Raw genomic sequence first — 24,521 nt, 5'->3', positions numbered from 1 at the left:
TAACTATTTTATTCTAGTGATTTTGTTCTCTATCTCTATAAATATTGTATTTGTCCTGGTATTGAAAACTGTTGTCATATTTTTTAATTAATTTTCTGTTAACTCCAAATGTGATTAGTATTTGCTTGAAGCCTTGTAAGAGTTTAATTTTTTTTTTTTTAATAAATACTTTAACAAGAAAATTAAATAATAAAAACCTTGTGTTTGACATATATGCTTTGCTGATAACCGCATAGCATATATGCCATTTGAATGGTAATCAGCTGTTACATCATAGTTAGAGCCTATAATTTAGAGCCTTAACATTTTTTTTTGGGAAAAACTTGTTTGGTCAGATAATTTTTTGAGACACTGTGTGTGTATATATATATATATATATATATATATATATATATATATATATATATATATATATATATATATATATATATATATATATGTATATATATATACATATATAGATATATATATATATAAATATATATATATATATATATATATATATATATATATATACATATATATATATATATATATATATATATATATATATATATATATATATATATATATATATATATATATATATATATATATATATATATATTATATATATGTGTGTGTGTGTGTATACACATACAGGGTGGCCACACTTTTTTTTGTCTGAAAAAATTAGGATAAATTAGGATAATTTAGGAGATTTTTAAAGGTTATTAAGGAGATTTATCGGGAAATTTGAAAAAAAAAAGGATAAAAATCTTAGGAGATTTTAGGAGGATTTTAAAAAAAAAGTAGCACTAAAAAATTTTTATTTTATTTAAAGACTGTAATAATACCTAGCTAAATTAATTAAGATAAAATTAGGGCCCAAACACTGTTATTTAAAATAATCTAACATCTCTACACACTCAAAAATATTAACTTGAAACAAATCGATTTCATACTTGCATTATAAATTTATCAAACTTAACATTGTAATAAATAGATGACTTAATGACTAAGTAACAAAAAATAAATAACCAAAAATCATTAAAATACACAGCCAATTTCAAAAACTTAACTTTATATTTTATATTATACTTTATATTTATATTATATTTTATATATATAAAGAAATAATGAAACCAGAAAAACAAAACGATTGAAAAAGTAAACATCCAAGTCTAAATCTTCTTGTCAATAAGTACTTTTTTTGCTGCTGTAATTTTTTTATGTAAATCCTGCTTTTCAGAGGCAACTCTCTTTAGCGCATTAGATTTTAGAACTGTTGACTTGATTTCTATCAATGAATTCTGCTTTTCCGCTTGCAATGCATACTCATCTGCATCATATCTGACCTGAAGTATGGTAACTTCAAGGGTGTGAATTTGTTCATTATAACTAGCAATCTCTTTATTAAAATTTTTCAGTTTAGTATCACGGTCAGTTTTTAAGACCTTCAAGGACTCCTCTTTTTGACTGCTAAAGTATAGTTTTTGTGCATTCTTAACATGTCCCAGAAGTTTAGTTGTCATAGCTAATTGGGACGATTTTATATTTTCACTGCACATGTGGTCATGTACAATTCTCTGTGCAACAAGAGTATCAGTTAGCATATTATTATTTAGAAGTTAATCGTTTATACTGAATCCACGCTCTACTTGTGCTTGGCCATGAGACAATATTAGTAACAATTGGTTAATTTTCATTAAGTCCTTGAATCTTGAAGCATCTGTATATTGAACCAAAAAAGAATCCAATCTATACCTTTTTTTTTAAACCCAAGGAATTTCTTGTTCACTTTCACAACAGTAGTTAAAAATTGTGAATACTGCAATTTGGCTTGATCAGCAGCTGAAGGTGATACCTTTTTATAAGCTACTAATATCAGCAACAACTTGTCAAAATAAAGTTCACACATCTCATGAGATTCCACCATGTACAAAGGTGATAAACATAATAAGTATCTGGCAAAACATAAGTTTAGCACACTTTTTCAAACCATATGTTTGCATATTGTAACTAAAAACTGTTGAACTTCTGTTTTAAAATTGTAATATTTGTGCATCAGTAACTTTTTTTCTAGATTTTAGTTGCTGCAACTCATATTTTATTCCAAACCCAAGATCAATATTTGCAACCAACACTTGATTTTTGACATCACTGATATCAACTTTAAATAATTTAAAAGTTGTAGATGCTTCAGACAAAACTTCTTTTTGATCAATTTTGATAAAATTAGCCTCAGTAAATTCTTAAGTGTTTCCACAAGAAAAGGTGTCATAGGATTGTCGGTATGGAAAACTAACAAGAAAGAATTTAACGATTTTGCAGTTTCCTTAAAAAATTGTAACTTTATTGGGACTAACACATATTAATAGCATGAAGAAAGGTATTCATAATGAGTATTTTGCCCAGGCTTACATTGACCAGCCTGCTTGCTTTTTGATAAATTTTTCCAAAAGTCAATAATCACAATAATCTTGGGCTGTATTTCCATCGTTCTCTTTGCTACTTTCTTTTTTCAAAAATATTGTTAAACAATGCAAAATAACTTATTTTATAAATTTAGAATTCAGCTGGTGGCTTTCTCAATTTTATGATTTACAATTTCATGTATTACAAAATTATATTTTAGAAAAAAACTTTTGGCAAAAAGGATTAGTTAAAAGAAAGATATCCAGAAATAAAAAATGATCAAACATACCTAATATAATAACATAATACTTAACCAAATAAATTTTTTTATAATTATTGTCTTTTAACCACTCTTAAAATTTAGCTTTATTTTTGACTAACATTTTCTATTCTGAAAAGACAAATTATTTTAGGTCAACTTAATTAAAATTTTAATAAAAATAATGTTCAGAACTTAGACTGAAATAAGAAAAAAAAACTTAAATTTTAATAGAATAAAATTTTTAAATTATTAAAATATAACAAAAATATTGAATATACATTTGAGTAACTTAATTTCTTTCCGTATACAACAGTACTAACTCCAAGCCTGAACTATTTCATTAACTTTATTGTTGATTGACTAATAATAGTTTATGCATTATACTCAGGTAAAATAAATTAGGAAAATTTAGGAGTATTTGAGAAAATCATCTATACTTTAGGAGAAATTAGGTCTTTTTAGGATGTTTTTCAAATATTAGGACATTTTAGGATTTTTTAGGAGACGTGGCCACCCTGACATATGCGTGTGAATATACCCATGTATAAATACATATATGTGTGTGTGTGTGTGTGTGTGTGTGTGTGTGTGTGTGTGTGTGTGTGTGTGTGTGTGTGTGTGTGTGTGTGTGTGTGTGTGTGTGTGCATATATGTGTGTGTCCTTATATTATAGTCGAAAGAGACTTTAATGATAAAAAAAAGTCTCTTTCAACAGCATTTAAGTGACTTCAACTATTAAGCTACATTTTAATGTCGTCCAAAAGTTAAAATAGTATAGAAACACATTAAGTTATATCGTTTTTTAAAAAACCATAATATTAACGACTAGAATGTTTTTTTTATTAATAGTGTTTTTTTTTTTGTTTTTTTAAAACATATTTTTAAAACATGCCCAAAGTGTTGCTACATTGACTATTTTATAGCCTGCTGCTACAAGAAAGTGCAGCTACATTGACTGAGGATTTGGTTTGGGCAAGCAATCTACCATTTAAAAAAAAAAAACTTTATTCAAATTTTTAAACTATTTCTGGTCTGATTTATTAGCGTTCCCTTTAAAACTACAGTTTATGGAAGAAACGTTTTAACTACCATGCAAGACATTAATAAATTAAACTATCCCCATTCCAAAGAAATTTATCTAATAATTACTTTCTGTAAGTTCCCATTAACCAAAAAAATATAGTAATTAAATTTTTTTTTTTTTTTTTATAATAGTTTATAACTTCCTGTAAAATATTTTTTTCTATAAATTGAATTTTTTTTGAGATATAGTAACTCTTCTTGATGATCCAGCAATGGTGAAACTTCAAGTTGAAGAAAAAAGTTAGATAAGTGTTTTTTACTAATTTATTATTGCTCTGTTTTTTAAGAACATTGAGCACTCTATTTGTAAACATGGAAACTAACAATTTTACTTACTCTCTCAAAAATATCCCGATCCCAGACAAAAAAAGTTATACTATTTTTTTAATAGACAAAGTAGAACACTTTATTAAAAAAATTCGTTGGAAAGCCCATTTTTTCTTAGAATCTGAAAAAATAAAAACCCTTTAATTGCAAAAAAACAGAATGAAAATTATGGATTCAAAACAAAAAACGCCCCACCATTTATTTCTGACCTGGAAAATTTTGAAAATGATTTATTACACTTAATTAAAACTATAAAATTCCAAAACATAAACAATGAATTCCAAAAACAATTAAAACTAGACATTGATAATATAAAATTGAACCTTAATATTTTAGTTTTTGCTGACAAAACAAGCAACATTTACCAAATTACCCCAGAAACTCATCAAAAAATACTGTGCGATAATATTTCTAATAATTATACAAAAGCACTAAAAAACTTGGAAAATGCCATTAATTTAGAAGCTCAAAACATTGCCAAAAAAATTAATTTAGATGTGAGAATTGAATCAGTTGCACCAGCGCAAGCATTAATTTCACTAAAAGATCACAAACCAGATTTTCAAAATAAACTCCCTTGTAGGCTACTAGTACCTTCAAAAAGTGAAATAGGGCACGTAAGTAAAAGGTTAGTAAAATAAAACTAGACAAAATGAATAACTCTATTCAGAAAAAATTAGGTTTACATCAGTGGAAAAATACCACTGATGTTATAGATTGGTTTTCTAAAATTAACAATAAAAACAAATGCACATTTATACAATTTGATATTATTGATTTTAACCCTTCAATTACAGCAGAAATTTTAGATAAAACAATAGAATTTGAAAAATCCCATTTAGAAATTATTGAGGACACTATAATTTCTAAATGGGATATCCGTATATTTAAGCACTGCAGAAAAACTTTACTCTATTTTAATAAAGAAACGTGGAAGAAAAAAACCACCCAAGAATGCTTTGATGTAACAATGGGAAGTTACGACGGAGCAGAAACTTGTGAATTTGTAGGTTTATATATTTTAAATACCCTAGCTAAAATAATCCAAATTAATCAATTAGGTCTTTATCGCGACGACAATTTAATAATAATGCATAAAAAATCAGGGCCACAACTCGATAAAATTAAAAAAGATATTATTAAAGTTTTTAAAAACATTGGCTTCCAAATTAAAATAAACATAAATTTAAAAATAGTGAACTTTCTTGATGTCACATTTAACCCCACAGAAAGTTACTATAAGCCCTATAAAAAGCCTAATGACGAATTGTATATTAATGTGAATTCGAACTATCCCCCTCAAATTCTAAAACAAATTCCAATTTCAATTAACAATGGGCTAAACCAAAACTTTTCTAATGAAAATATTTTTAACTCCTCTAAACGCGTTTATGAAGATGCCATTAAAAAAAGTGGCTTTCAAAATTTCGAGCTAAAATTTGAAAATACAATTGCAAAAAAGTGTAATAGAAATAGAAACATAATTTGGTTCAACCCCCTTACAGCAAAAATGTTTCAACAAATATAGGTAAAATTTTTCTAAAATTAGTAGACAAACATTTTCCTCCCTCTAACAAATTACATAAGATTTTTAACAGAAATACATTAAAGTAAGTTATAGTTGTATAAAAAATTTAGAAAGAATTATAAAAGGCCACAACTACGGGTTTATTAATAAAAATGAACATATAAAAGAAAAAAACACTGATTATTGTAATTGTAAACTAAAAATAGATTGCCCTCTAAATGGAAAAGACCTTTCGAAAAATGTAATTTATAAGTGCATTGTTTTCTCACAAAATTTTTCTCACAAACCCTGATAAACAATATACTGGCTTAACCGAGGGGAATGGAAAAAACGTTATGCCAACCACAAACAATCGTTTAAACACAAAAAATATTCAAAAGAGACTATGCTGTCAAAATATATTTGGGATTTAAAAAAAAAAAAAATTTAATTTACAATGGTCTATTCTAAAATCTGCCCCTGCCTATAATAACATTTCCAAAAAATGTATGCTATGTTTGCAAGAAAAATTTGAAATAATTACTTATTTAAATCAGGAAAATTTATTAAAAAAAAAATCTGAATTAATTTCTAAATGTAGGCACAAAAATAAATACCTCTTAAAAAATTATAAAAACAAATATTTTTTTCGATAAATTGAATTTTTTTTTTTGAGATTTAGTAACTCTTCCTGATGATCCAGCAATGGTAAAACTTCAATTTGAAGAATTTTTTTACTAATTTATATGTATATATATATATATATATATATATATATATATATATATATATATATATATATATATATATTTGGCCCAGTCGAGGCCCCAGTCATTTCATAGTATTTAAATGTGAAACAATGATAAGCCTTTTAATTTCTAAGCAATAAAGTTTCTTAAGGTCTTTTCACCTTGCAACTAAATTATCATTATTATCTTTATACTGCATTTCTTGGGTTTTTTCAGTAATCCATATATAAACATAATCATGAAATAAAATTTTTAGTCAACCCTGGTTTTTCTGCAACAGTTTCAAAGAGAGAGATAAACTTAATATTGACTTTATTATTGTCACATAGAACTGCAACACATCTTTTATTTGCATTTAAAATTGATCTAGGTATAGAATTAACTTTTTCATTCTGAAAATCTAAATCAAGCCATTATATCGGAATCATGCAAACTAGAAAAATTGGTCCATCTAAAAGACATTTAATCATAACAGCTAATATTTGTCAATTAACAGATTTTCCGAAAAGTTCTGGACTGCGGTAAGTTAATGAAGCTTTAACATACACTTCTCTATTAAAACATACTGTCGTTGCCGATCTGTAAGTTTTCTAAATACACATTGAACAAATTCTTCGTAGGTTTATTTAGAAGCTTTTGATGTCAATTTTTGTAGAGTAGAAAGCTGGAAAGCTAATAATCACTTCTGATTTGTTTATAAAGTGCTCTTGAAACAGCAAAATATTTAAAAGCACAAACAATAGTGTCTGTAGAATACAATGTATCATTAAAACTTGAGATTTTCATAGAAGATAAACTTTATATAAGTACTTGTTTTTTTCTTGATAATTCAACATTAGTCAAATATGTTAAAGTTTCAACTGAATCAACCATTTGTTTAAAATAGTTTTATGGTTTTTTGACAAACTAGTTACATAATATAAGCAGGGTCATTCCTTACCATAAACATTTATTTTTAGGAAAGTTAAAGGCAAATGCTTAGAACAAACAATAGTATATTTGATATCAAGAATGTCACTTCTAGGAATAGCATGCAGCCATCTTTTGGTAATCTCCTATCAACATATTTTTTTGTGCTGGTTAAATAATTTGTCAAACAATGAGTAGCACATCACTTCAAAGGCATAATTGTTCTATTTTAGGAAATAACTTTTTTGTAACATTAAATAAATCTACATAAACTGCACAAACAAACTTTGACAAAGTCTTTTGAACTAATCAGCCTCCTGTTTTTTATATGGATTATGCAGTTAATCACCCTGAGTTTTAGATAGCCGTGTCAAAATACAACTGAGTAATTGCTGACTTAAGCCACAACTGTCAAAGAAAGTTTACAGTTAACTGCAAGTTTATCAAGCAACATGAAATATAAAAGCAGTATTAGAAAGCTTAGCTTGGCAGAGCTTAACAAAATAGTTTTGGAAATAAAATTTCTTTCTATTGGGTATTTTAATTCATGATTTTAAAATACATATAAATTATTAATTAAATCTTAAACACTTTATCATTTGGACCAGAAACTTGGACTCATTCAAAATAGAAATTTTCTTGTTAATTAAGAGCTTATACTAACTAATTAGCCATGATAAGTATTGAAAATTTTTTCTATTTCAAACCTTATCAAGAATGCTCATTGATCGATTATGTAGGACAAATTGCTTATCAAGTCTTGCATTTATCAAAATGCCCATTTGAATAAATGCAAGACTTGATAAGCAATTTGTCCTACATATTCAATCAATGAGCATTCTTGATAGGTCTCTCAAAAGATTATTAGTCTTAGAACTACCAAACTTTTGCAAAGAAAACAGTGCTGCAATCTACCATCTCCCTCTTGAATTTTTATGCACAGATTTTCTATTTTCAATATTTTAACAGTTTACTATATAAAGAAAGTAAAGTAGAGATAAAATTTTATTAGTCAATAAAAATAATGTTTCACATTAACTTTTATGAGAGAATATTCATAAAAATAAATCTACTGCCAGCAATGAATTTGTAAAAGCAAAAAAATTAGGAAGCAAGAGGCCAACATCACTTTCTAAACCTTTTTGAAATGTAATTTAGAACATGAATGTTGCAATTGAGAAATCGTAAAAAATGTAATTATAAAACACAATATTTAATTTAGAAATCATAATATGTAATTGACAAACAAAACTTGTAACTGTAATTGCAAGTGCATGATGTAAGCTTATCAGTTATTAAAAAAAACATGAAATTAAATAAGTTAATAATATCAAATTTAGCATTTTTATGCACCAGAAATAATAATGGAATTAAAAGATGAGTTGTTAAAAAATTATGTGTCATGAAAGTGTTATGTGTCAATACACTATGACTTGAAAGTCTGTTACTAGATCAAATCCGTGTCAAAATTCATTTCACCAAATTTGTTTACATCGACCTCTGGAACAACCAGATTCAACTTGTCCAATTTGTCACCAAGAAATACATACAATCAATCAGGTCAAAACAAAATGTTTTATTTTCATTAAACTACAGACGAAAAGTTGTTACATGGGTTGAGCAAAATGACATTTGGGTGATTCTGTAACAAACTTTAAGTGTCAATTAGAAAACAGCATATTATTGGATTCATTGTTGAAATTTAAATTTTATTGGAAAAGATGCACTTAAGCCCAAAAAATTGACCAAAGATCAAATGGAAAAAAATTTAACATAGATTGAGACTGTTTTATTTATTATTCATCTGAATCATAAATAAAACAAAAAAATGACAGTTCCAATTGACACCCAATGGAATTTTTCCAGCTACATACATTTTTTTTTTAACTTCATTAATTATTTAGTATTATTGACTAAACTAAAACATTTGAACAAAAAGAAGTGAAAAAAAAGCCTTAAGGTCAAAAGCCCTTAAGGCTTTCTTTTTGGCTTGACAAAAACATTGACAAAAAGACTGCATGGAAAAACAAGTTGATCAATTTAATTGATTTTCGAATTAAGAGAATTAATTAAACAGAAAAACATAAAATGAAACATGTGCTTTTATCAAAATTGTAGGAAGAAAAGACAAAATTAACTTATAACTATACTAAATATACAAATTTTTAGAATCAACTTTAAACATTAACTTACTATAACTTTAAGTTTACAAGGAGAATGTAAAATTGGAAAGTAACAATTTTAAAAGCTTTGGGTTTAAAGTAACAACGTATAACAGTAATAGTAACAACAGTAACAGTGCATAAACAAGATATATTACAGCAAAATGAAAAAAACTATTATTACTTATTTTAGGAAAAAAGTACACATATGTACTTTAACTCAAATACTGGGTTAAAGTGCACATTTCAAAAATATTATTTCACAGAATATATCAATTTTATGCAGACTTAACTATGCACTAATAAATAGTTACCATTTTTAATTGCAGAAAGAGTTGTAGAACAAATCTAAAAAGTAGTGAGATAGTTAAACAAACAGATAGATATTTAAAAATTATGAAAAATTAAACTAAAATTATTAAATATAATTTATAATTAAAACAAAAGATTTGAATTTCATCTCACAAAAAATTAGATTGAGAGAATTTATTTCTTTGTGAGGTGAATGAAAGGTGAAAGTTTTGAGAAATGAAACAATTCAAAAAAAAGGTTAAATAACATTTGTTTGTGAACTTGGATCACAAATTGATTTGAATGATTTGAAGAAAAATATGACAAACAAAACATAAAGTATTTTTAGATGCTAAATAATGTAAAAAAAAAAATTCCAGATTATATACAACCATTACACTATTGCTATTATTACTACAAATACAACCATTACACTATTACTATTATTACATTACTAGAAATATTATTAGGTATCCAGTCAAAAATTAAACAGGATCTTGCCATTATGGTTTTAGATAACTTTAAAGTTATTGCATAAGTTAAAATGGTAGTATCAAAAGCAATTCACATATCAGGCAGACTTAAAGAGACTTTTTGTGGTCTAAGTTGTGGCCATATTGTATGCTTATAATATATATAAGGCCCCATTTCAGATCACCTTGTCTAAAATTGAATATCAGTATTCTTGAAAAACGTCATTTAATCTACAAGAGCATCACAAAGTTCTCAAATATCAATTAGTCAAGAGATAAAAATAATTGTTGCACATGTAAAAATGGGGTGGTAGCTTAATGGGATGTACTTCAAATAAATCAAAATACAACCAGTAGAAGTTAAGAATACAGTTAAAAATCAATTTATAGTGATTTTTTTGGTTCATTTCAGTTTAAACAAGAAAAGTCTCATTTTTCTACTTGCAAGCTCTATAGAAGAAAAAATCTTAGCTGTCAATGATGCATGTATCACTATGAACACTCATCATAATGGAGATAAAAACTGTATATTTACATATAAAATAATAACAATTAATATAACAACAACAATAATAATAATAATAATAGAAAAATACATTTAAAAAAATAATGCTTACTGCTTTTGTTTCTTTTTTTGTTGTTTTTATTTGTAAATCTTTAGCTTGTGGTTGGCCTTTTGTATTAACTGAGACAGAATTTAAGTTTTTGTTAGACTTTATTATTTCAGTTTTGTTTAAATTTTTGTTTTCATTTTTGTTGTTGTGAATATTTGTATATTGGTTTGCTTTCATAAAATCTTCTGTATTCATTTGGTCTTGTGTATTTGCTAAGTCTTTGGTATTGATAAAATCATTTAAATTTTTATTCTTATTATTCGATGCATTTTGGAAAGAACTATATTGACTGTGAGTGCTATAACTACTGATTGATTTGGAGCATTTAAAATTATGGTTCGTTTTAATACCGTCATTATTTTGAGGTGAAAATTTATTTTTTTCTGGTATAAACTCAGGGGCACTTGCAGACAATAAAGGAACTCGATACGTTTGTGGCACAAACTCTATAGCAGATGCTGATAAATCAGAACTCATAACTGAATTGTATTTCTACTAAAATAATTAAATTTAAATTTAAATTGGAGAAAAATGTAAATAAATACACTTATGTTTAAAAACAATTTGAAAATTTTCAATTATTAAAACAAACACAGTAAATCTTTTTGTATTGAAAAAAAAGCTAAAATATTATGGGATAACATTAATAACAAACGAGAGAAAAAGTCTGCTATTCAAATCTTTTATATAAATCAATTATAGTAAACAAAAACTTTGTCAATTTCATACATTACATAACACTTTCGGTTTATTTATTTAAAACGGTTTTAAAGCATTGGGCAACTAAGACGTGTCCGAAAAAGTCTTCCGTAAAATAATTTTAATATAGTAAACCCTATTGAGAACATGAAGGTTGTAATTTAGAAATCGTGATATGTAATTGAGAATACATAAATAGTAATTGCAAGCAGGGGCGTCTATCCCACAGCCTAATGAAGCAACCCCCCATCCCCCAGTTTTGAGTTTAAAATTTTTTGGTACGGTGAAGCGTTTTTTTCAAAGCGGGTATATACAAGAGGTGTACCGAATATGATTTTTTACATATTCGGCCGGATACAGATAAGCCGGATATATACTAAAATTCCATGATATATATTGAAATTCCATATTCCATATTGAAATTCGTGTATTTTAAAATTGCCTTTTAAATAGAGAAGCCATTTTAGAACAACTCCTTAAGTTCAAATAAAACTTAACTGAGTAAACTTAAAAATAAGTGATATTTAAGAATATCGGTCGCAGTTAAGCATAAAAAACTTTTTTAATTAAAACAATTTTATTTAAGATTTTGTTAAGCTTTTTTTTTTATTTATTTATTTCGCCGTTTAATAACTTTTACAATTTAAAAGTTTATAAATAAAAACACAGGCAGGGCAAGTAGAAGACATTATTTTGTCTTATCACCGAGCCTCAATCGCACGTATTTACAATAGCCGTATAATATATTTATACTTTACAAACTATTTATTAAAAATTATAAATGTAAAAATAAATAAAAATTAGTTTAAGAAATACTTCAAGAACAATATTCATGTTAAGAGTAATAAGCTTAAGGTTGCACTTTTTTTTTTCTTTGCAAAGTTTTGGTTACCGATACTGTGTACTGCTGATAAGCTCGAATTTAATTCTCTTCCCCTTAGGTCATCAACAACCTTTGCAGTTTAGTCAAACACATAGAAAATTGATCAATAAAGTCTTTTGATTGCAAAGACTCCAGTATGTCTCTCTCACTCGCTAAAACTGTTAGAGATGAAAACCAATCAGTGATCATTATGCTTCGTAATCGATTTTTTATAATTTTCATTCGACTCATTGCATGCTCAGCACTGCAACTTGTTACTACTATAGTTGTCAATATTTTTACAAAACAAAGTAAATTAGGAAACAACAACAGTACTTCTAGAGCTTGCAATTGCTTAACAAAACTATAGTCAATCCATTTATAAGAAGTTTGATCGTCATCAGAAACATCACATTTGTCATCATTTTTACAATCCTCGTTATTACTAAGTTCTCCAGATTCGTTTATACATAGTGTTTCAGACCGTTGTTGCTGTGTTTTTTTTCCATTTTGTTGGAATATATATCTCCTATACTAACAAAGTCGACCATTGACTGAAAAACTGGCAAAAAATTGTTTCTTTCATTTGCAATGTCTTTTGCATTCAAATCATAAAAGTTACATATGTTTTGTATTTGAGACGGATTAATTATTTCAGATGATAACAAACTTTTAGTTGTGAAATAATGTATTTCTTCTAAAAAAGACGTTTCTTTCTTTCATCTCTTGCAAAATGACATCCAGTCCACGAATTACAACCCCCACTTTAAATGCTTGTTTAGGGTCATTGATACGTTCATCAGCAGCCGTCTCTCCTGGCATGAGTTTTGTCTTCCTGTTTCTTTTTGGTTTGAATTTGGTGTCAATATTGCGTAAGATAAAAAATTCTATTGCGGATTTTTTAATGTCCCGGTAGAGATCATCAACATTATTTCTCATATTTGTCAGTTTTTTTATACAACTATTAATAAGTGAAGCTGTAATTGAGTGATCTGCTGCCTTGGCCTGCAAAATACAAGAAACTGGCCCAGTTACTTCAAATATTGATTTAAAAAAATACATACACATTATACAGCTTTTATCGTCTACTTTACATAACAGCCAATTTGCTGAATTTGTTGTCTCTGAGTTATGACTATTCCATAGGACCAAAAAAACCTATAAAAACTCCAAAGCACCAAAAGTGCAGTCATAACGATCAAGTACGATTTTAATATCGACTTCTGCTGATCTCCACTTTCGGGTTGTATCAGAAGTTCTTTTCAACGATTTTGTATATCTTGCATTCTGATGCATTTCGACAAAACAGAATGTCGCTTGTGTCCTGAAAACAAATTATAAATTTTTTGAATAATTCCTTAAACATTGGTTATTTTGGAACAATATTTTAAAACGGATTCAATAACTAGATTTAATCAATGTGCATCAATTCAATAACTAGATTTAATCAAACATACATGGCTTTTGGAGCCTTTTGAAAGATTAATGTTTTTAGACTATTTAACTTGCCTCTGGAGTTACTTGCGCTATCGTAACTTTGGCCACTAATCCAATTTATTTCGACTTTGATACTTGATAAAATTGAAAAAATTCTTTTACTCTGAATTTTTCCAGATGTTTCACCTGTTGTAAACATTTCAATTACTCTCTTAACTGGACGTGGACCAGCAGGTGTGTTTTCTAAATAACGTAAGATAAGGCATTGGGCTTCCATTTTAGATTTATCTTGGGTTCCATCACTAATAATAATTTAACACACCTTTTGGTTCCACACATCTGTCACAATTTTTTTTAACAACTAAATTTTTCATTGTAGTTAACAACTGAATTTGAAAACATCTCATCTAGTCAATTGTACACCACCTAATTTTTTCTAGCTCACCCTCGTGATGTTCTCGACTGTACTCGTGATTTACGATATCTCTTGATGCATTGTTCCAATACTTTATTCCCTTGCTGACCCATTTTAATGATGCTGATGGTCCACCTAATATTAGACAATCCACACAATATAAACTATCTTTCAAAAAACTATAACTAAGCCATTTTCTGATTTTTTTCTTTTTTAAAAACAAGGATTGCAAACACGCTCGGTCACCTTTTTGTGGAAATACAAACTTTTTTTTGGGCAAATAGTTTGTAAATAACATTTGGTTTATAACAGATTCAGTTATATGAGAATTTAAAAACATTGCAGTATCAATATCGCCCTGAGATTCGACAGATGTTTTTTCAACGCTATTTTCAATTTCACTCGAATTGACTATTTCATTTTCAGATTCTATCCGAGATGCAGGCATTGGAATTATAACGCTTGTTCTAGTTTTAAATGTTTTGCAAACATTATCTTCAGTTGTTATTACAGACTCATGTAATAACAACTGGTTTGATAGAATTTGGAGATGATAATTCTGAAACTGCAGGAAAGAAACTTGGTCGGGTATGATGGATTCCACAATTACATCAGTTAAATTTTCTGACACTTGTTTACTAACAACAACGTCATCAAGCGAAGGATGTGTTTGACAGCATCTCTAAATGTAACCCATTCTCCGTCATTTTTTCTAGATCCAATTACTTTGAATTTGACTTCCAAGTTTCTGTATTAAAAAAAATACAAATTTCTGATTCTAATTTTATTTTAACTTTATTTAGCATTTAACCCAGTACCAACAATATATTTATAATGTTGAAGAAATTATTGAAAGAAATATATCCTTACATTAACATATTGTATGGAATATATTAAAAATATTAATTATTACTAACCTCCCAAATTTGTATCCGTGTTTCCTTTTGCAGTTACCTTTCCATTTATCAGAACGAAGTAAGGCTTTACACACAATCTCCTGACATTGACTCTTGTATTGCGTTTTTTCTTTCGGCATTATTTTCAAAACTTATAACTCAAAATTTATAATTTATTTATTTTTTTAGGTCTGATAGTAAATGTATACTGTATAATAAGATATTATATTATAAGCTGTTGCACCTCGGAATTATTTGAAATGGTAACGGTAACGAGAAATCATTTAAAATTAGAACGAGAAAAAATAATGATAACGGGAAAAATGTTATTGTTGAAAAATCAGGCAAGGCGAGACTTGTTAAATGGCAAAAAAAAATTCCGAAAAAAAACTAAGCAGAAACGAAATAGATTTATATTCTCTATTTATCGATATTATTCTTTTTATACACGTAAATCGTAATTCGATTTTTGTGAACTTTATTTTATGATAAAAATCAACGCTTTACTATGCTTTCTATTCTCGTATACTAACACTACAAGAAATTAGGCGTTATGAAGTTTCATATTTACTTTCTAACAGTAAATTGGACCCAATCAGCATCAGTACCCATTGCACCTTTTACTGGATGATCAATAAATAAACAGTTATATGTCTATAATTTATATTATATGTTTATATGTTATCTTATATACCTATGCCGAATTGCTTGAAATTTTGTTTGATATTTATTTCTATATCTATATATTAAATTGTTAAAACTAATTTTTATATTAACTGTGTGTAGTCTTCTCGTGTCGTTATTTCAACCTCTATTAAGTTTATATATATATATATATATATATATATATATATATATATATATATATATATACACATACAATGTTTTTTCTTTCTTATTTATTATAAGAAACCAAATTGCTTTAATATTTATTTGATATTTAGTTCTATATCTATATATTAAATTGTTATAACTAATTATTATATTAACTGTGAGTAGTCGTGTCGTTATTTCAACCTCTATTAAGTTTAGCGCTACGGGAGTTCCTCGTGCGGAATTAGTCTCTTAGCAATTATTTTCTGTGTTATTCTCCTTAGGGAATTCCCAGTGGGCACAGTACGTTTTTAAAACGTTCTTTGGACGTTTCTATTAGGTTTAAACCTTATAAAAACGTCTAAAAAACGTTTTAAAAACGTACCGTGCTTATTTCTAGGGGTGGAAGTTAAAGTTAGTTTCAGTCTAACTAAATTTAGTCGACTAACCTTTCAGTCTAACTAAATTTAGTCGACTAACTTTTTAGTCTAACTAAATTTAGTCGACTAACTTTTTAGCGTTTTTAACTAAAATTAGTCGATTAAAACAAGATTTAGTACTAAAAACTGAATAACCTATGCCATGAAATTTTTACACACGATGGCACATTATTGTGGCGGTTGAATGTCCCAATTATGGTTCAAAGGGGCCAGTCAAATCAAATTCGTAACGTATTAAATCAAATTCGTAACGTATTAAAAAAAGAGACAACTACCAATGCGGTTGTTGCAACTGTTTATAAACACCCAATGGGCACGGAATCTAAAAAAGGCACCCTTTGAACGTTAAATTAACATTCTGCAGTTTAATTTAACGTCTAATTCGGGGTTGGGAAAGCGAACTTGTTTGGGTATTTTTGTTCTCACGCTCCAATCACCGCGATTTTTTTGAGAAACATTTTCATTTGACTTGAACAACATTCTTGAGTTATGAGTTTGCACGATGCCTAAAAGTGTCATATCTGAAACATCAATAAAATCCTGCCCACGCCGCTGGTAAAACAATATACGAAAAATAAAATTTTCGCAAGAATCACAAGCGAAAAGAAACTTGCTAATCGATTCATTTCGAAAGAAGATTTTTGAAACCTACCGAAAGGACTTAGTTAAAAAATAATATCAGTTTTTTACTTCATAAAAATTTGCATGCGCGATAATTGACACTTATGAATAATGAGCATTTAATAACTTAGTTCATTGAACGGATTTTTTTAAATGGAACATTTCAATCTTATTTTTATGATGAATTTCAAGTTTTCTTCCATAAGTGACCGTTTTTCAAGTGGATTTATCGAAAATTTTCCTTTCGAAATAAATTTTTTGATCATTATTTGAAAAAACAAACTAGTAAAAATTTAAAATGTTGCTATGCTGAAGATAAAGTTTCATTACAAATAGTTTGATATATACAGATATTTTATTTTCACATTTCTTGCAGTTAGGTGAATAAACTTCCTTTATAGATTTCGAAACGTAGTTATCGAAAGCGCTCATTTCTCAAGTGCTTCTTCCGAAAGTGAAACTTTTGAAAGTTTTGAAAGAGCATTATTTGAAATAGCAACTTGCGAAAGTCTAATTTTCAGAAGTATTATTTGCGAAAGTTACTTTGACAATTTTAAATGCTTCTATATATTCGTTACGAATAAAAATAAATACTAATTGTATATACTTTTGAAAGATTTTTTTCCTAAAATTTGTTTAATAAGACTGTTCAGGATAAGTAATTACTTCACGTGTTGACAAATTACTAAACAAATTACACCAAGGACAACTGATTTTCAGTTGTCGTGCCGACAACTAAAATCAGTTGTCGGCACGAACAGATTTTCATCATTTTTCCAAGATTAACATTTGTAAATTTGGGAACTTTTTTTGTGTAAACAAAGTTGCATCAGTAATAAAATAGATCTGTAAGGATAATTTTAAAATGATTAAAAAAAGTAAAGCGAAAAGTAAAAATGCTTAAATAAAATTTTTAGTCGAGGTCTGGTTTCATGCAACTCCTTGGTCCTTCATTCACCAGTCTTTTTTTCACCTGTATTTTTTCAGTATTATTTCCGATATGACGCCATTTTTTGCCTCGACTACTCTATAAGCTCCATAATATATATTCCACTGAGCATTGTTTTTTAGTAGGTGTATTTTCTAATGGGCTTTTTTATAACTCGTTTGATAATGCAAAACCTTTTAAAAAGTTATTCAAGTTTATAATCATCTTGCAAAATGTAGCCAGATATTTCATGTTTTCGTATTTCATATTTCATATACTATTTCATTTGTCATAAAAGGCACATAATAACCCATTTGTTTTTGTCAAATAAAAATTAGTTTATATATAGCTGGTAAATCATGCTATGTTAATATTAAATACTTAGTTATTCTTGCGGTTTGCCATAAATTGGATTTGCTAAATTCTTTAAAACTGTGACAAATTATTTTTTTCTTTATTGTATTTATATTCATTTTATGTATGAGTTATTTATCCTTAACTGTATATATTTCTGTTGTTAAATATAAAAATAAAAAATTCTATAATATTCATAAACAATAAGTCTACAGCAATATAGTAGATGGTGTAGTTCCCTGGACATGAAACCAATATTCTCTAAGTAGCTACAAAACTAGTTGATATTTTGTATTATTTGTTGTATCTCTAGTTATACATGTACTAAAGTATTTAAGTAAATGATCTCAATTTCTATATTATTATCAGTGTTATTTCTTAAAATATTAAGAATATCTTGCTAAATAAAATTAAGCTTAAAACCTGATTCTATTGTAGACATTCCAGACGATTTTTTTATAATTCAAATAAACATATGTAACTTATATCATTGTATAGAGCTTGACTTGACTTAAAAAATGAGGGATCATTCGGCCTTTGAAGTTAAGCGGATTTAAAGTTATTGAATTTTTTCTAGTGCAATAATTGATGATTTTTTGACGAAAGGTATAGGGCTTAAGTATGAAAAATTTGCATTGTTTTGGCACCGAAAATTTGCATTATGTCACGCAAAATCAAAACAAAAAACGTCATAAAATATGTGAAGGAATATAGTTATATATATATACATAATTTCTATTCACAAATTCTTAGAACCTATTCTTCAAGAAAACATAAATAAATACTTGTTATGAAAAGAGGAAAGAGTAAACTTGCAATTTCCACATGGACACCTTTAAAAACACTTTTTTTTTCTATAAAAATAAACCTTGAAGTTTTGAAACTCTAAGAACTAAAAATTGATGTATAAAAGTTATAAACTGTCCACATTCGATTAGATTCGTCATCCCTTTTTTAATATATACGGAAAGTTTTATAAAAATTGGATGTGTTTTGGTACTAAGGAATCCTAACCTCCAAAAGCTTTGTTTTAAAAAAACGTTCCCGCTTCAAGCTTTTTTCTTAAAAGCGGTCTTAAGATATGGATAAAATTTAAATGAAGCCATATAAACCATAGTACTTTCTATATATGGCTGGAAAGTGGTTGAGTAACACTAATTGATGCAAAAAACCTCAAGGTGTTGGCTTAAGCATACAAAAAGATAAAAGAGAGTAAAGTTCATGAAAGTTACGTGTTTTTTGTCAAACGTCATATGTTTTTCGTTGAGCCGTGGAATCGCTATCTATTGCTGTTATCTTGAATAACTAAAAGGAAGTTAATGTAACTGGTTAGACGAGACCAAAAGTTTTCGACGAATCCGACAGACTTTATAATTAAATTTCTATTGTTTAAAACAAAAGATTTGTAACAATGCGCAATGAGCATGGTTCGCAAAAAAAAAAAAATAGGTTGCACGTCCATCTCTTATAGATCACGCTATTACCGATATTTAGTTTGATCATTCGGCAAATTAAGATGTTATTATAACTATAAGCAAATCTCAGCAATCGAGTTATATATTTTTATACTCAGCAAGTATAATGTTTAATCGGCAAGTATTCTTACGGCAGTTTTCAACTTACCACCTCCCCCCACATCCCCGCCCTGTATACTAGCGAATATACTTAGTCTCTAAACATTTAATTTCATATCAGCGATAAGAAGTACCAATTTATTAACGCTAACTTCCATCATTTTTCTCAACAAGCTTGTCATTTAATGCGAAAGCTTATATATGCAACGTTATCATTACATTCATAATTAAATCTTTATGATTTTCTCATTTTTTCAACGTACGGACAAATAAGCACGGAATTGCGCTTAAATTGGTTGGCGTATTTAGGTTATGTTTGTTACAATTTAAGTACATTTAAGCTTCGGCAATTTATTTATTCTAAAATGCATACCAAATGTTAAACCTATTAATAGAGTTTTTAAAATGCAAAACATTAAATAGCATTTACCGAGAAGCTCATCGTCCGCATTTAAAAATGCAACCTCCGCAATTAAATCGTTTCTAATAAGGTGGCCGGTTCTAGACAAGAATTCAGGAAAGCCTTTCTAGGAAAGAAACATGAAAATTCTTGCTATGATAGAAAAAAACATGATTACTTTTTAGGATAGAATAATTGAAGGATAGAAAAGAAGAAAGAAATACATATATCCTTTCTGGCAAAGAAAAATGAAAAACTTGCTTGCAAAGACTTTTTTAGGATAGAAATCGCACAAGTAAAAGTCATTTTTTTTCTAGCAAAGAAAATTGGAAAAACGTACTAGCAAAGAAATTTTAGAAAAGAATTTTTAAAAACGTGCTAGCAAAGAAATTTTAAGAAAGAATTTGCGCGCAATTTGGTAATTACAGTTATGATTTTTAATTGAATAAATGTTAAATAAGTATAATCTAATTCTAACAAAATCTTTGTGAAATAATAAAGATTATCTGAAATTTCTGAATCATTCCTCAGTGATTCACTTTTATTATAAATGGTAATTCTGTCCTAGCAAGTTTTTTTGGATTAATGAAATAAAATTCTGTCGAAGCAAGTTTTTTAGATTTATTAAATAAGATTCTTTCCTAGCAAGTTTTTCGCATTTATTAAATAAAATTCTTTCCAAGCAAGTTGTTTACGTTTATTAAAAAATATTCTTTCTTAGAAAGTATTTCAAGTTTCCAGCGCTGTGCTGTAACTTTTGGGGGCCCTGTGCAGAAACTAAAAAAAAAAAATTTTTCTTTTAATTCGTAGTAATTTATGGTATTGGAGAAGTTTTTCTAATTTATTTAATAGGGGGCCCAGTGCGATTGCACTTGTTGCACTTGCGATAGTACGGCGCTGCAAGTTTCTTTTCAAAATTTCTGCCAAAAAATATTCTTTTTTAAAAATTCTTTTCTAGTAAGGTTTCTTTATTTCTATCATAAAACATTCTATTCTGAAATTATTCTTTCCTAGTTTTCTATCCTCATTTTATTCTTGTCTAGCATGGCGCACCTTTAATAACTGTAAAATAAGATAAACATTCTATTAAATGGCTGTGGTTGCTTTAACAAACTAGAAAATTTCTTATCACTTTTTAATTACTTAAAAAATGCAGAATATCTATCATTTTAAAGTACATTTTCACTTTTTGTTAAAAAAAAATTAAGTTATATTTTTCCCAAAATAATGTATTTTTTTTGGTATCAAAAATTTAATTTTTAGTCGTATATAAACTCCTTTAATTATATAAAATATGGCTGTATACTAGGCAGCAGCAACTTTTGGCTTTATATTGCTTCAAGCTGGAGTAGATAGTTTGTTAGAAAACAAGAGTTTTAGCGTGAAAAGTCAGATCTAAAGTTAGCTATAGCTAACTTTAGATCTGACTTTTAGATTGCTTCTATAGAAGCAATCTTATTTAAAAAGTAAGTTTGAAATATCAACTTAAATAAACCGCATTTGAGACGCCATTTTTTGTAGAATTATAAAGAAAAGGTTATTGAAATCATTCATTATGAAATATAAACTTGGGTGGGTCGTAATTAATACATGAAAATGTAAAATACATTTACAAATGTAAAAAAACTTAAACTTAAATAACCTATCGAATTCTTAAGATAAGACTCGAATGCTTAAGATATCTTTAATTCGATATTTCTTAAGTAGAGCGAATGCTTAAGATATAAAATTAAAGATATCTTAAGCATTTGCTTTGCCATGAGAAACGTAGAGTGTCAACGAGGTTTCACATCTTGAATCAATTGAAGTATGTGATTTTTTTCGACACCTTGTCGTATTTGACTTTCCTTTAATAAATCATTAAGTCGAGAAGAATGATTGAAAGATGTAACAATATTCCTGCACTTAGTTAATGTTCTTGCAATGAATAGGAATTTAGACAAGCTATTTTTTCACCTTCTTTAACTAAATCTATGACATTTTTAACAACTAATTGCAAAACATGTCCCATGTATCTTATTAGTTTAATGTTTAAACAAACTTTTAAAGAATTTAGACAGTTGCGTACGTTACTGGCGTTTTCTGATACTATACTCATTATTTTATAATCCACTTTAAACTTTTCTACGATTTTTAGCAAAGCCTCTTTTAAATTATCTGCATCATAGCGGCCATTAAGGTATGCAAAGCCCAAACAAAAACTGATGAAATTTGTTTTGTCAGAAATGAAATGTGCAGTTGCAGATATGTAACAATAGTTTTGGCAGGAAGTCCATCCGTCAGTAGTAATAGATTTAATTGATAATAATTTTACTAATAAAGTTACTATTACATTGATTGCATATCTATTTTGATGTTTCCTCCTCGATTGAGTAATATTCGTATGTAGTTTTAGCTGCTTTTTCAATGGACTGAGTATCAATTTCAATTTCTGTTTGACGGGATGAAAAGCTTGAACTTGTTTCGCTATCGTTATGATCTGCAGGGTTTTGTTCATCTATAGTCTTTCTTTTATCCAATCTTTTCTTTAAATCAGATATTGGAGCAGCATATTCAATTGGAGAAAACGTATTATTTTTCGACATTTTAAAAAATGCAATTTCTTAAAGTAAATTTAAATATATTTTTGAGAATAACGGTTTATCTAATATATAGCGGGAAACCATTACTTTGAGGTGTCAGTTAAGACATTCCTTAAATTGTGTTGTGTTGAGAAATTATATGAACAGAATATGAATTAAGACAAATAAATCAACTTAAAGACATTCATTAAAATTTATTGTTTTTAAGAAATTTAAAATACGTAATATAATTTGTGACAATTAGGTAATAAAAATGTTTTGTTTGTAACTAGTATTGCCCCACATTTTCTTTTATTGAATTAAATAAAAATTGGTTTGTTAGTAGAACAACTCCGCCAAAAACAGCTGATATTTTATACCGAATACATAATTAGTTATTAGCATTTTAATAATAATTTTAAAAAAATAAACAAAATTGAGAGTTGAACAAGATATATATTCAATTACACAATATAGAAATAATAAAAAACATTAATTGCGTAACAAATTGTTACGCAATTAATGTTTTTTATTATTTCTATATTGTGTAATTGTTACTAACAATTACAATCGTCACTGTAAAAACTGCGTTTTATGAGTGTAGAACAAAATAAATTAGGTATTATTACCTCAAAAGATGATTGCTGGTATTATATAAAAGAAATCCGAAAAAGCTTCTGCATACAACACCTTTCAAAAATATGGCACCATTTTTTTTCTAATAGTTTATGATTCATTTTAATAAGAAATTGAAAAAATACAGATTTAAACCGCTTTTCATTGAAAGTTAAAACAAGTACTTAGTAATAAGGGGGAAGTAATTGGATACAGTTTTTTTACTATTACAAAACTCCAAGTGTATATCACGCAAACTTGAGAAAAAAAAGTCTTCTCCAAAAACTTGAAAAACTCTGAAAATCAACTTTGAAAAAGATGCCATGGAGATCTAAATTGTAACTTACAGCAATTTGTTATTAAAAAAATGGCGCTCAAACCACTTCACAACTAACACATAACAAGATTTTTAAAAAGTATTTTTTGGATAAAAGTAACAATATATTTTTCGCAAATTAAAAACTTAGTCGACTAAATTTAGTTTGACTAAAATATTAGTCGACTAAATTTAGTTCGACTAAAAAGTTAGTCGACTAAATTTAGTTAGACTAAAAAGTTAGTCGACTAAATTTAGTTAGACAAAAAAGTTAGTCGACTAAACTTAGTTAGACTAAAAAGTTAGTCGACTAATTTATTTACGCTAAAAAGTTAGTCGACTAATTTTAGTTACGCTAAAAAGTTAGTCGACTGATTTTAGTTACGCTAAAAAGTTAGTCGACTAAATCTAGTTAGACTAAAAAGTTAGTCGAATAATTTTAGTTAGACTAAAAAGTTAGTCTAACTAAAATTATTCGGATAATTTTAGTTACGGTTTTTTACGTTAGTTACAATTTTTAGTTTTGGTCACAACACTACTTATTTCGCAATCGCTAATCGTTTCTCTGAACGATTGTTAGAAATTATTTTCCAGAAGGAATTGTTTGCGTAACAATCATTACATTACATTATAATGTGAAATTATAATTATATAAGTATATAATATATACATTATAATGTGAAGCTATAATCATATAAACATATAATTACTTATTATAAAAGCAAAAAAATATTAAATTCAAAACTATATCAATAGGAATACAAATTCTTATTCGAGATTTTACTTAAAACTTTGTAGACAAACAATGGTTTCTAA

At 27.4% G+C, this 24,521-nt stretch overlaps 1 protein-coding gene across 1 annotated transcript in view; it reads right to left on the bottom strand.

Moving 5' to 3' along the window:
* LOC101236860 (selenocysteine insertion sequence-binding protein 2-like) overlaps positions 1-11,300 on the bottom strand; it is a 56,970-nt gene extending 45,670 nt beyond the window's left edge. The window contains exons 1-2 of the mRNA XM_065804053.1: positions 10,778-11,300; positions 9,711-9,744 (exon numbers count right to left, since the gene is read on the bottom strand). Of these exons, the coding sequence (XP_065660125.1) occupies positions 9,711-9,744; positions 10,778-11,251 (508 nt within the window). The 5' untranslated portion in view covers positions 11,252-11,300. The remainder of the gene's footprint in view (positions 1-9,710; positions 9,745-10,777) is intronic.
* Between the last annotated feature and the right edge of the window lie 13,221 nt (positions 11,301-24,521).

Source organism: Hydra vulgaris, chromosome 08 (genome assembly GCF_038396675.1).
Source record: "Hydra vulgaris chromosome 08, alternate assembly HydraT2T_AEP".
NCBI lineage: Eukaryota > Metazoa > Cnidaria > Hydrozoa > Anthoathecata > Hydridae > Hydra > Hydra vulgaris.
This window is presented reverse-complemented; position numbering and strand designations above follow the sequence as displayed.